General features: G+C 38.5%; 1 protein-coding gene across 6 annotated transcripts in view; it reads left to right on the forward strand.

Moving 5' to 3' along the window:
• OCLN (occludin) overlaps positions 1-14708 on the forward strand; it is a 47538-nt gene that overhangs the window by 14610 nt on the left and 18220 nt on the right. For all 6 annotated transcript variants that reach the window (XM_019728064.3, XM_074328857.2, XM_019728065.3 and 3 more), the window contains exon 4: positions 295-456. In XM_019728064.3, the coding sequence (XP_019583623.1) occupies positions 295-456 (162 nt within the window). The remainder of the gene's footprint in view (positions 1-294; positions 457-14708) is intronic.

The raw sequence follows: 14708 nt of genomic DNA on the forward strand, positions 1-14708 counted from the left end.
GGCCCCTTGATGCTCAAGCTTTGGAATCGTTTTCTGTAATTCTAAAACGGGGACGATGATAGCACAGAACATTAAGCATGTTCTGAGGACTGAGTCAAAGAGAGAGAGAGAGTGTGTTTTGCTAGCTTTAGCACAATGGTATGGGCTAGGTTCTATATTTCTAAAATGTAACCATATGTATCAGTTTTATATCAGTGTAACCACAGATATTTAGTAGGGTATTTGTAGAGAGTGGATTGGGATAAAGTAAGCAATTAAAATCTAATTATGTCAATATCTTCAATCTCTTTTTAGGCCATTGCCATTGTGTTGGGATTCATGGTTATTGTGGCTTTTGCTTTAATAATTTTCTTTGCTGTGAAAACCCGAAGAAAGATGGACCAGTATGACGAGGCAAATATTTTGTGGGACAAGGAACATATTTATGATGAGCAGCCCCCAAATGTTGAAGAATGGGTAAGTATTAAGAAAATCAGCAAGTATCCAATCTTTTATTAAAACCCTAGGTTTCTCTCTCTATGTTTGACTTTTAGTGCTTTGTGAAACTTTATTCTTAGAATTATTGTCTATGTTGCAACAATTGTGGCCTTAGGTTTTACTCAGAACTTCAAGAATGTGGGATAAGTGGAAATAATTTTACTACAAGGTCAGAATCAGCTTTCCATTTTCAAGAAGTGGATCTAGGCAATGAAAATAAATTGCTTCTAAACGAATCAAGTGGAAAGAACTTGGCCTTTACAAAACTAAAACAAATCTTTTCCCTCCACTTTTGTTTTCCTACTTATCATTTGTAGAGAAACACTATAGTCCAGGAGCTTTCTTGGGTCAAGATTGGCAAAGGGTGTTTTTGGAGTGGTAGCAGGTGGCAGACCTTTAAACTTTTTACATGGAGAACAGCCTGGTCCATCACAGTGATTAATTCTGCATTAACTTTACCAATGAAGTATTTTAGTGAACCAAAGATGAGACCAATTTCCTTTTTTTGTATATACTGTTAATACCATTAGGTGGCTTCCTGTATGACGTGATTTGCTGACTGCCCACAAAGTCCCTCTCTCCAAAAATGTCTCCCCAGTCAGTACATGTCACTGATTCCTAACCTGTCTCTAGAGATGTTTGGAGTGAGATTTTGTTTCTCAGAAATCCTCTGGTAGAATACTGTTGGGAGCAACCTCAGAAACTGCCATTATAGCTGTCTGAGCAAATTGATTTCTTGCCATGAAGGCTGGTTCTGGGATGGGGTTTTTCTTTGGCTTGTGGGGGTAAAGCAGAGAGGGCTGAGGGTGGGTACTGCTGGTCAGGTCGTGGGTAAAGACATTGATCGTTGTGAAGGCTCCTTTAGCTCTAGCATCTGATACTTGAAGAATTCTAGACATGTAGATGTAAAAAAATTTTTGTAGTTCGTAAAGGAGCAAAAATGAAGCAGTCTTAGGAAGATCGAAAGTGTGGTATGTGTGTTCCATGGAGATGATAGTTCCTACATCCCTGCCCTCTTTTTGAAGCCTGCTTGTTCTTTTTTCCTCATTTTTTTCTACCCATAAAGTGTGAAGGTATTATTAGGGAGTGTTTTCTTTTGACCTTTAGCTCTAGGCAAGGCCACCTGTAGATGGAATAGGACAGTCTATTGTGAACTATGAAGTAAATGTTTTGCAGAGAGTTTCTGGGTGTGTCAGTTTTCACTGGCTGTTGGATTTGTTTACTCGAGGTTTCGAGAGCCTTAAAAAGAAAACACACCAAAAAAAACCTGACTGAAGAGAGACCAGTGCCAGTAATATTAGAGTCCAGTGAACTTTGGGCTCTCATCTGATTTTACTATATTGAAAGTTTAATCAGTTCTAGGTGCTTTTGATAATTCGGCAAAAAAAAAAAAAAAGTCATAATAATTTATGGAGGTGACAACGATGATGATGAAGCTGAAAGGATTTAATTTTTTAGAAGGCATTATTTTTATAATGCTTCCTTACTGAATCCCTGGAGATCTGATAGCCAGAGTAGGTTGTTTGACATGTACTTAATAGTTTGTCTCGAGTAATAACTGTTTCGTCATATGAAACTTGAAGAATCATCTGTTGAATAGCAGGCCTATGATTTTTGAGCATACTAACTGTTTATGCTTAATCCCTTGCAAATTCATCATTTCTTTTTCCTTTTGTTTCCCCAACTGAAATGCCTAAGAAAGGCTAGTATTTGAAATAAGCGACTTGGAGGTTGTTTTAGCCACAAGTATTTGCCTTTCCTTCCATTCTCTCTGCTCAACTGCCCAAGTTTGCTTTGCTGAACTCGATACCATATTCGCATTCTTTCCTTAATTTACTTCCACATCCAGATGCAGACTATTACTCTTTCTCTCTGCCTTTATTCACTATTCTGCTCAAATCGATTTCACTCTGATAACTGCCCATGTGGAAATGTTTGATGCTGCATCTAAAGTGCCTGACATTGGAGTGGATTGGTGATTCCTTTTGGTCTTTAGAAATTAATATCATAAAAATAATCTCCACTTAAAATAACGGAAGAAAATCTAGAATTAATTATGTGTACTAAAAAGGGATTAAAATTTGAATTCTAATTGGAGAACTAAGACAAGAAACTCCCCATCTGGCTAATAATGGGTTGTTTGGGGGGAAAGATAAACTTACTAACGGAGCAATTAAATAGCTACTGAATGTTAGTTTACTCCTTCCCTACACATTATGGTAGGTTTAGATAATCATCATTTTATTAGATCTCACTGCCTTTCTTGGATTTTTAAAATCTTTAGGCTTAGAATCTTCCATGCAAAGGTACCTCCAAAGGTGATACTTCAGAGTTTTAAGATGGTTTCAGCCCTTTTGTATTGTCGGTGAGAAAGTGCGCAACCCTTCTTTTTTTTTAATCACTCAGTATTCACAATTACTTTATAAGTTGTTGTTGTTTTTTTAACCCATTCCCTACCCCTTCCCCTTTGGCAACCATCAGCTTGTTCTCTATATCTGTGGGTCTGATTCAGTTTTGTTTATTCGTTTGTTTTGTTTCTTTAGATTCCACATATAAGTGAAATCATATGATATTTGTTTTTCTCTGGCTTATTTCACTTACCATGATGCCCTCTAGGTCCATCCATGCTGTCCAATGGCAAAATTTTTTTTTTTTATGAGTAATATTCCATTGTGTGTGTCTGTGTGTGTGTGTGTGTACATGTACGTACCTGTACCACGTCTTTATCCATTCATCTATCTATGGACACCTACGTTGCTTCCATATCTTGGCTATTGTAAGTGAACATAGGGGTACATATATTTTTTCGAATTAGTGCGTTTATTTTCTTCGGATAAATACTCAGAAGTGGTATTGCTAGGTCGTATGCCAGCTATATTTATCATTTTTTGAAGAATTTCCATACTGTTTTCCGTTGTGGCTACACCAGTTTACAGTTCTACCAACAGCGTGCGAGGCTTTTCTTTTCTCCACATCGTTTGACCACACTTGCTATTTGTTGATTTTTTTAAGTGATAGCCACTCTCACTGATGTGAGGTGGTACCTCATTGTGGTGTGGATTTTCATTGCCCTGATGATGAGTGATGTTGAGCATCTTTTCATATATACGTCTTTTGGCCATCTGTATGTCCTCCTGGGAGAAACGTCTGTTCAGGTCCTCTGCGCATATTTTAATGGGATTTTTTTTTTTTTTTTTTTTTTGGTGTTGAGTTGTATGAGTTTCTTACATATTTTGGATGTTAATGCCTTACTGGATGTAGGTTTGTGAATACCTTCTCTCATTCATTAGGTTGTCTTTTTGTTTCATTGATGGTCTCCTTAGCTGTGCAAAACCCTTTTAGTTTGATGTAATCCCATTTGTTATTTTTTGTTGTTGTTCTTGCATGAGGAGACATATCAAAAAAGATGTTACTAAGACCAATATCAAAGAGTTTACTGCCTATATTTTCTTCTAGGAGTTTTATGGCTTTAGGTATTACATTTAAGTCTTTAATTCATTTTCAGTTTATTTTTGTATATGGTGTAAGAAAGTGGTCCAATTTCATTTTTTTGCACCTATCTGTTAGTTTTCCCAACACCACTTATTGAAGAGACTGTCTTTACCCCTTTGTATATCTTTATCTCCTTTGTTATAGATTAATTCACCATATAAGTAAGGATTTATTTCTGGGCTCTCTGTTTTATCCCACTGACCTATATCTCTGTTTTTATGCCAATACCGTGTTTCCCCGAAAATAAGACCTAACTGGAAAATAAGCCCTAACATGATTTTTCAGGATGTTTGTAATATAAAATAAGCCCTACTGTATTTTCCCTAAAATAAGACAGGGTCTTATATTAATTTTTGCTTCAAAAGACGCCTTACGGCTTATTTTATATTACGAGCATCCTGAAAAATCATGCTAGTGCTTATTTTCCGGTTAGGTCTTATTGTCTTATTTTCGGGGGAAACATGGTACCATAATGTTTTGATGATTGTAGCTTTGTAGTATAATTTTAAATCGGGGAACATGATACCTCCCACTTTGTTCTTTCTCAAGGTTTCCTTGGCTATTAGGAGTCCTTTGTGGTTTTATGTAAATTTTAGGATTAGTTTTAGTTCTGAGAAGAATGCCATTGGTATTTTAATAGGGATTGCATTGAACCTGTAGATTGCTTTAGGTAGTAAAGCCATTTTAACAATATTCATCATTTCAATCCATGAACAAGATATAGCCTTCCATTTATTTGCATCTTCTTCAGTTTCTTTCTTCAGTGTCTTATAGTTTTCAGAGTACAGGTTCTTTACCTCTTTGGTTAAATTTATTCCTAGGTATTTTATGCTTTTTAATGCAATTCTAAACAGGATTGTTTTCTTCTTCTGATCGTTTGTTATGGATGTATAGAAACGCAACAGATTTCTGTATATTGATTTTGTATTCATTTACTGAATTCATTTATTAGTTTTAATAGTTTGTTTTTTTTAATGGAGTCTTTAGGGTTTTCTATATACATATATTACCATGTCATCTGCAAATAATGAAAGTTTTCCTTCTTTTCTGTTTGGATGCCTTTTATTTCTTTTTCTCGTGTGATTGCTATGGCTAGAGCTTCTAAAACTATGTTGAATGGAAGTGGTGACAGTGGGCACCCTTGTCTTGATCCTGATCTTAGCGGAAAAGAGTTCAGCTTTTCACCATTGAGTATATATTAGCTGTGGGTTTGTCATATAGGCCTTTATTATGTTGAGGTATGTTTCTTCTATATCCTCCTGTGTTGAAAATTGTTTTCATAAAAGGATATTGAATTTTGTCAAATGCTTTTTTTGCATCTGTTCAGATGATAATATGATTTTTATCCTTCATTTTGTTAATGTGAAGTATCTTGATTGATTTATGGATATTGAGCCATCCATGCATCCCTGGATAAATCCCACTTGGTCATGGTGAATAATCCTTTTAATGTATTGTCAAATCCAGTTTGCTAATATTTTGTTGAGAACTTTTGTATCTGTGTTCATAAGGGGTATTATCCTGTAATTTTTTTTTTTTTTGTAATGTCTTCGGTTTTGGTATCCAGATAAATGCTGGCTTTGTAGAATAAGTTTAAAAGTGTTTCTTTTCAATTTTTAAAAATACTTTAAGAAGGATAAGTATTAATTCTTCTCTAAATATTTGGTAGAATTCTCCAGTGAAGCTGTCTGGTCCTGGACTTTGATTTGTTGGGAGTTTTTTGATTACTGCTTCAGTTTTATTGCCAGTAATCGTTCTGTTTAAATTTCTATTTCTTTCTGGTTCAGTCTTGGAAGATTGTATGCTTCTAGGAATTTATCCATTTTTATGTCGCCAGAGGCTCATGGGATGTCCTAGAGAAGATTCAACCTGGAGCAGTGTTGACTAGGTTCTTGTATCCATGCAAGAAAGAATTCAAGATTGAGATAGATGCAGGAAAGCAAAAGTGTTTTATTGGAAACAAAAGTACACACTTGAGAGGAAAGTGCGGGAACTCAGAGAAAAGTCACCCAGAGGAAGTCACGATCAGGGGTATTTACCCCTCCCAGTGCAGGAATTGGTGACATCCCATTGACATGGTTCATTTATCTCCTCCCCTGGGCAGGACCCTCCGTTTTCCACTTTTTCTTTATTTGGTTCCTCTGGAACTGTCATGGCATCAGATGCATGATGGAGTCGTAGTAACTGCAATGCAAATGAGATTATAATGACATTATAATTAGCTAAAGGTCAGGTCCCAGTCATAGGGATCAGCCTAGCTGGAAGAAACTGGTTCTTGTTTTTCTCCAGCTGGAGGTACTGGATACATTCACTTTGTTACTGGTCTAACCAATGGAGCACTTCAAGTTATACCATGGCAGGGTTTCCTAGACTACATGGCCTGCCTCACTTCTAGATTAATTTTGTTTGCATGTAGTTATAGTATTGTTTAATGACTATTTGTAGTTCTGTGGTGTCTGTTGTAATTTCTTTCATTTATTACTTATTTGGGCACTCTTTTCTTGATGAGGTTGGCTAAAAGTTTGTCAATTTTGTTCATCTTTTCAAAGAACCAGGTCTTATGTCTTTTGGAGCAAACATTAATATAAGACCCAGTCTTATATTAAAATAAGACCGGGTATAATATAATATAATATAATATAATATATAATATAATATAATGTAATATAATACAATACCGGGTATAATGTAATATAATACCGGGTCTTATATTAAGTTTTGCTCCAAAAGATGCATTAGAGCTGATGGTCTGGCTAGGTCTTATTTTTGGGGAAACACGGTTATTTATTTCAGCTCTGATCTTATTTTCTTCCTTCTTCTTACTTTGTGTTTTTGTTTGTTTTTTTTTGTAGTAGGCTATGAACGTCCCTCTTAGAACTGCTTTCCTGCATCCTCTAAATTTTGAAAAGTTGTGTTTTCATTTTCATTTGTTTCAAGATAGTTTTTGATTTCTGGTTTGATTTCCTCTTTAACCCATTGGTTGGTTAGTAGCATGTTGTTTAGTCTCCACATATTTGTGGTTTTTTGTTTTCTTCCTGTAGTTGATTTCTGGTTTCATGGTCAGAAAACATACCTGATACGATTGCAATCTTCTTGAATTTATTGAGGCTTGTTTTGTAGCCTAATATGTGATCTGTCCTTGAGAATGTTCCATGTGCACTTGAAAAAAAAAAAGTATTCTGCACGTTTGGATGAAATGTTCTATAAATGTCTATTAATTTGATCTGGTCTAATGTGATGTTTAAGGCTATTATTTCCTCTTTACTTTCCTGTCTGGATCATCTATCCATTGATGCTAATGGAATATTAAAGTCCCTTACTATTATTGTATTACTGTGAATTTCTCCCGTTATGTCCATTAAAGTTTATATATTTAGGTGCTTTTATGTTAGGTACATAGACATTTACATTTATTATATCCTCTTCCTGAATTAACCCCTTTATAATTATGTAATGCCTTTGTTTTACATTACTTTTTTAATGTCTGTTTTGTTTGACATGAATATTGCGACCCCAGCTTTCTTTTCATTTCTGTTTGCATGGAGTATCTTTTCCCATTCCTTCATTTTCAGACTGAATGTATATTTCGACTTGAAATGAGTCTCATAAGCAGCATATAGATGGTCATGATTTTTAATCCAACCAGCCTATGTCTTTTTATTGGCGCATTTAATCCATTTATATTTAAAGTAATTGTTGATAAGTATGTACTTACTGCCATTTGTTAATTGTTTTTTTTGTTACTTTTGTATTCTCAGCTGATTTTTTTTTTTTTTTAGAATTTGTGTTTTTCTTTGGGAAATTTTATTGGGGAAGGGGAACAGGACTTTATTGGGGAACAGTGTGTACTTCCAGGATTTTTTCCATGTCAAGTTGTTGTCGTCTCAATCGTAGTTGAGGGCACTGTTCAGCTCCAGGTCCAGTTGCCATTGTTAGTTGCAGGGGGCGTAGCCCTCGCTCCAACCGACTGAGCCATCTGGGAGCTCAGCAGCATCTCAGCTCAAGGTGCCGTGTTCAACCTTAGTTGCAGGGGGTGGAGCCCACCATCCCTTGTGGGAGTCGAGGAGTTGAACCGGCAACCTTGTGGTGAGAGCCCACTGGCCCATGTGGGAATTGAACCGGCAGCCTTCGGCATTAGGAGCATGGAGCTCCAACCGCTTGAGCCACCAGGCTGGCCCCGGTTATTGATTTTTATAGTATGGGAAGGGGCAATCAACCCATGTATTCTCGTCTGTTCTTTCCTCTCTTGATCTCGTTCCTTGTGATTTGCTGATTTTCTTTAGTGTTTTGATTGGGGTCCTTTCTTTATTCTTTGTGTATTTTTTGTAGGTTTTTGGGTTATGGTTACTGTACGATAAATCTCACAGTATTTATAGTGCTGTCTATTTTGAGCTTATAGGCATTTAATTTCAAATATAGTCTAAAAGGACTACATTTTTACTTCCGCCCTCCATAATTTATGTATTTGATGTTGTATTTTAGGTGTTTTTGTTTTGTGTATCTCCTGTTATTGTAGTTTGAATTCAGTTTGGTATTTTTGTCTTTTGACCTTCTTAGTAGCTTTTTAAATGTCTGATTCGCTGTATTTATTAAATATTTGGCTTTGCCTGTGAGTTTTTTTCCCTTTCTGATATTTTCTTATTTCTCGTTATGGCTTTTTGTGCTTGAAGAATACCCTTTAACATTCTTTTTAAAGTTGGTTTAATGGAGATGAACTCCTTTAGTTTTTGCTTGTCTGGGAAACTCTCGCTCTTTCAATTCTGAATGATAACTTTGCTGGGTAAATTAATCTAGGTTGTAGGTTTCTTTCTTTCAGCACTTTAAAGATATCCTGCCATTCCCTTCTGGCCTCTAAAGTTTCTGCTGATAAATCAGCTGATAGCTTTTGGGTTTTCCTTTATAACTAGTTGCTTTACTCTGGCTGCCTTTAAAACAGACTCTATCTTTAAAGTTTGCCATTTTAATTACAATATATCTTGGTGTGGGTCTCTTGAGTTCATTTTGTTTGGAACTTTCTCTGTGCTTCCTGGACCTGGATGCCTGTTTCCTTTCCTAGGTTAGGAAAGTTTTCAGCCATTATTTCTGTAAATACAGTTTCTGTTCCTTTTTCCCATTTTCTTCTCGGATTCTTATAATGTGAATGTTTGTGTTTTGTTCCACAGGCCTCTCAAACTGTCCTTGTTTTTTAAATTCTCTTTTTGCTGTTCTGATTGGTTCATTTCTACTAGTCTGTCTTTCAGGTCGTGGATCTGTTTTTCTATATTAGCTTATCTTGTTGATTCCTTCTACTGTATTTTTTATATCAGTTATTACATTCTTTAGCTCTGCGTGGCTTTTTATTATACATTATGCCTTTTTGTTGAACTTCTCCCTAAGTTCTTCTATTTCACTCTCAAGTTTGGTAAGTATCCTTAATTTCTTTGAATTCTTTATCAAATTACTTGTCCCATTGCCTTGGGGTTTTTTCTGGGGATTTTTCTTATTCCTTCATTTGAGAAATAGTCTGTCTTTTCACTTAATTTCCTTTCGATGTTTGTTTATATGAATTAGGCAAAATAGCTATCTCGTCCAGTCTTGAAAAAGTGACCTTGTGTAGAAGTGATGTGTGTCTGCTGTGTGTGCGGCGTTGGTTTGACAGCCTGCTGGAGTCAGACAGGTGCTCATGGTGCCTGGGTGCTGGCCTGCAAGGCAGGAGCAGCTCAGACAGGGAGGCCAGGTTTGTGTTGTGACACCCTGTTGATCCTGCTTGCTTCTTTTGTTCTAAGCCGAAATGTGCTCTGGGCAGTGTATCTGCATGTGAATCTGCACACACGTCAAACCTCCAAATAGAGCTCGTGCCTTCCCTAGCGAGGTGGAAGGGGTCGTACACAATGGCGCTCACCAGCATCTCCGATCTGGAGGGTTCCTGCAGCTGCCGAGTGTTCCCACAGCACCTGGGAAGCTGTGGTTTCCCAGCCTTCCTTGTTTGGTCCCTTTCTCTCTTTTGTTGTTCAGAAACTGTTCATTCCTCCGTTGTCTCTCAGGAGTATTTTTCTCTCTCTATGGGTGTATATTTCAATGTGCTCTTGGGAGGGGCAAGTTCAGCATCCTCCTGTGCTGCTGCCATCGGGGACCTTCTCAGAAAACATGCAGCTTTCGAATTTCCTGTCTCTGAATCTTCAGCACAATGGTTTCTCTGCCTTCGTAGTGATTTCTAGGGTTGTTTTTGCTCTGACCTATGTGCGTTATCTTGTACTTTGTAAAATAAACAGGCCATGTTTGCACACTTTGTGTTACTCTCATCCTTTGTAGTCACTCACTTAAGTTTGTACCAACAATTGTTGTATTTTAAATGTTTTAAAGTTCTTTTAATTAAGTTTACAGGTTTTTGTTTTTTCTGTTATGTCCTTAAACCCCAGATCTAATTGGTACTTTTTCTGAATTAAAATACAATCATGCATTGCTGCACAACAAGGATACGTTCTCAGAAATGCATCCTTAGGTGATTTCATCGTTGTGCTCATCTGAGAGCGCACTTACTCAAACCTATGATATTGCCTAGTACACAACCAAGGAATATAGTACAGTCTACTCCTGCTAGGCGACAAGCCTGTACACAGGTTACTGTACAAAACAACACGAAATTAACTCAAGTCCAACAGAAAATGGTGCAATCATGTGATGTGGTAAAGGTATACGAGGTTGCGGCCTGCATAACACAGCATACTTTTTTACAGTGAACATTTTTTATAAGTAGAAAGAATATACTGTAAAATAATGATAAAAAGTATAGTATAGTAAATACATAAACCAGTAACATAGTCAGTCATTTATTATCATTATCAAGTATTATGTACTGTACATAATTGTATGTGTTGTACTTTTATACGACTGGCAGTGTGGTAGGTTTGTTTACACCAACATTACCAAATCATGTTAGTAGTGTGTTTGCTACAGCGTTACAAAGGTTACCAGTCACTAGGCAATAGAAAAATTTCAGTTTCATTGCCATCTACAGGACCACTGTTGTAGATGTGATCCCTTGTTGACTATAGCATTGTTATGCAGCACGTGACTGTGTGTGTGTGTGTGTGTGTGTGTGTACACACGTATGTGTATTTATTCAATCAATCACTCAACCTGATTTGTAACTATAGAGGATTTTGAAAATACAGTGAAGTATAAAGAAAATTCTACTATCCTGAGTTACCATTTCAGTATTTTCTTTAATCCTTTATCCCCTCTTACTTCTTATTTTAAATTTGATGTACGATTATGTTCCCTAGCAATATAAAATCCTACCTTTTTGGATTGAACATTATATGTTGTAGGCTTTTTAAAATTACATCATTAAGTATTCCTCAAAAACATTTTTTTTTTTTTTGAAGATTTTATTGGGGAAGGGGAACAGGACTTTATTCGTACTTCCAGGCCTTTTTTCCAAGTCAAGTTGTTGTCCTTTCAGTCTTAGTTGTGGAGGGCACAGCTCAGCTCCAGGTCCAGTTGCCGTTTTCTAGTTGCAGGGGGCACAGCCCACCATCCCTTGCGGGAGTCGAACCGGCAACCTTGTGGTTGAGAGCCTGCGCTCCAACCAACTGAGCCATCCGGGAGGCAGCTCAGCTCAAGGTGCTGTGTTCAATCTTAGTTGCAGGGGGCAAAGCCCACCATCCCTTGCGGGACTCGAGGAATAGAACTGGCAACCTTGTGGTTGAGAGTCCACTGGCCCATGTGGGAATCCAACCAGCAGCCTTCGGAGTTTGGAGCATGGAGCTCTAACCGCCTGAGCCACCGGGCGGGCCCTCGAAAACATCTTTAATATTGTTAAAATGTCATTGAAATATAATGTATATATCTGCACACAGAGTAAAGTGCATTAAGTGCGCTAATTTAATTGTATGGCTTGATGAATTGTTATACATAAATGGCCATGTAACCATCACCCAGATCAAAATATACAACATTCCAGTTTCCAGGGTGTCCTCATGCCTATCTAAGTAGTATGTTATGTAAGCAGTTTTATTTCTAGAAGTTTCTAAAGCTTTGACATTGTGATGCAACATTTATGTAGCATTGTTCCCAGCACTTACCTGCCAAGGTAGGAGCTAGTGAGGATGAGCTGGCTGGGTGTAGAGAAGCGACAGGGTCCCTGATTATCCTTTGTGGTCCGCCTTGGGTAGCTTTTGGTTTCCTTGGACTCTGATGAGTATAATTACTTTGTCTGTTTATTAAATAGTTTCCTCATATATAAATGGGGAAAATAAAAGTTCCATTCAGATACGCTGATGCTGCAATGATTAAAGGGCTTAGGTCAGTCAGGGCCTGCACGTAATTTAACACCCAATACGTGTTTAGCTAGAGTAATAATTGTTAGTATTTGCAATGATGAGCTTGAATAAGGGAGCTGGGGTACGAGTACCCAAAATGTCAGTGCATTTAATGTTGTTTGCAATTTAACTTAATTTTCCTGTTATTCGTAAGCTTATCAGCTTGCTACAAGTTCTGATGAGAACAAATATTTTCTGAAAGGTGTAGGCTCTGCGTGTTATTTCCTTGCACCCAGGATGGTGGAGACAGATATGCATGGGGACAGGGCATTGGTGGTAATTAACAGTAGATACCTGACGAAATTTGAATAACTTTTTTATTTTCAACCAGTACACGCATTTGTAAATGTTAAAGCAGTCCTGTGGGCCTCTGAGTGTTGGTATACTAGACTCTCACCCTGGGAAGAAATTCACTGTTGCCTGTGGCCTGAAGTAGGGCAAAATGGAACAAAAGTGAAAGTGGCCTGTCCGTCTCGACTTAGAAGAGACCAGCATGGAGTATAGCAGGCCCTGTGTGTTCCAGCACCAGCGAATGACAAGGGCTGGGCAGACAGGCCTGGGCATCCTGGAGAGCCATTTTAGAGAGCTGTCATGGGAGGTATCGAAGGAGGTAGAGAATGTACTGGAGCTGGTGAGTGTCTCTGTGGCTCTCTGAAGGCAGCAATTCCTAGATTTCCAGCGCTAAATAAAATGAACACTAACTTAATGATAGGTGATAAGTACAATGGTACAAACGGGCAGTTGTCTGCCTGGGTCCCTGGTTCTCAGACCTGGTTCTTAGCAAACATCAGAATCACCTGGAGGGCTGGTTAAAACAGCTTTCTAGGCCCCACTCGCAGAGGTTCTCATTCAGTAGCCCAGGCATGGGGCCTGAGAATTTGCATTTCTAATGCATTCCCAGGGAACATTGGTGCTGGTGGTCTGCGCACCACCATTTGAGAACCACTGTTGTGTAGAGCCGAGCTGCAGTTGTAACACTGCAAGCCCAGTGAGTTAAGGTGTGCATAAGGCTTTTTCCACGTCATGGCATATTTAGGAACAGATAACGTTGTACAAGTGGTGGAGTAAATGGAAGGAGATTCGGGACCCCAGATGGTGACTGACTGGGGACTCTGAGGACTAACGTGTTCCGTGTCTGTGGCACACCTGCTGGGGAGCGTGGGCCTAAGATACATGAGTATTAACAGTCTGCTCCAGGATTACTGTTTCCAGAGCAAGGAGACCTTGAATGAGAGCGCTCACTGAGTATAAAGTTCTCCAGCACACACGCCCCCAAGCTCTAACAGCTCATTGATTCTTAGGGAGCTTCAGAATTCATCTTCGTTGGTATATGGCAATATTTTCCTAGGGGCGACGTGCATCGGGCGACGTGCATCGGGGTGGGGACGTTGTGATTGCTAAGTCCTTGTGCCATCATCTAATCAACAGTAAGTTCATCAGACTTGCTCAAACTAGTCTGTGTTCTCTTCATTAGTGGGACTGGTCTATTTGGGAGCCTCTGCCTTCAAGTGACTAGGAGTAGAGAAAAGTCTGAGGGAACTTTCCAGAGGCAATTTGAAGGCTCTTGTTGGAGGAGTATCTGTGGGTGTAAAATACCAGAAAACGGGAAAAACGAGTTGGACCACTTACTGTTCTGAGAACGTGTAGTGAAGGTGGATGGCAGGTTGTAAAACTGGAGATTGTACTTTGAGATCAAGGTGCTCCTCTCTCTGATGTCTGATGTCTTTCTTCACTTTAATTACCAAGCAGGAAAAACCCTTCTCTTTCCCTTTTGAGGCTGGTGTTTCTACACTCTCACCTAAACAAAAGCACCTGGTGACTGAAGCACATATTCATAGTAATTTTGTGTCAAAAGCTGCTCTTACAACATTAGTCTAATAGGCAAATAAAACTCTTATTCATGTCACATCTCATTAGGGTGTGGTGAGGAGTTAACACAATGAGAGTGATTCCTTTTGTTACCGGGACTAGTCAGTACCCAGATGAGATGGGTACCTCAAGCCATATTTACATTACTGAGTTGGCAGTTTGTTATGTGAGAAACAGCTGGGCTTTGGAGCCATGGGGGCCAGGGTTCAAATCCCCTGGCTGCCACATCACCTTCTGTGTGACCTTGAGCAAATTAATTTAATTGTAGAGGCTCAGTTTTCTCATCTGAAAATGGAGATAATTGTATGCACCCAGGCAGTGGTGAGGAATAAACAAGGTCCAGTTTTACCTGGCCCATGATGGATACGCAGTGTTGTGGCTGCTTGCTCACGGGTCGTGAAAGAAATAAGAGGAGGGTCAGCTGGGCAGTGTCTGCTGGAAACTACTGCTTCGACTCTTTCTTTAGTCTCAAGTTTTATTTTTTCTAACCAGGATGTAAATTTCTTCAGCCTATAGTGGACTTTTCTACTGAGTTCGGCTTGTTCATTGGGGTGGGGGAAGGTACAG

Source organism: Rhinolophus sinicus, chromosome 3 (assembly GCF_057876585.1).
Source record: "Rhinolophus sinicus isolate RSI-liver-muscle chromosome 3, RSI-T2T, whole genome shotgun sequence".
NCBI classification, from domain to species: domain Eukaryota; kingdom Metazoa; phylum Chordata; class Mammalia; order Chiroptera; family Rhinolophidae; genus Rhinolophus; species Rhinolophus sinicus.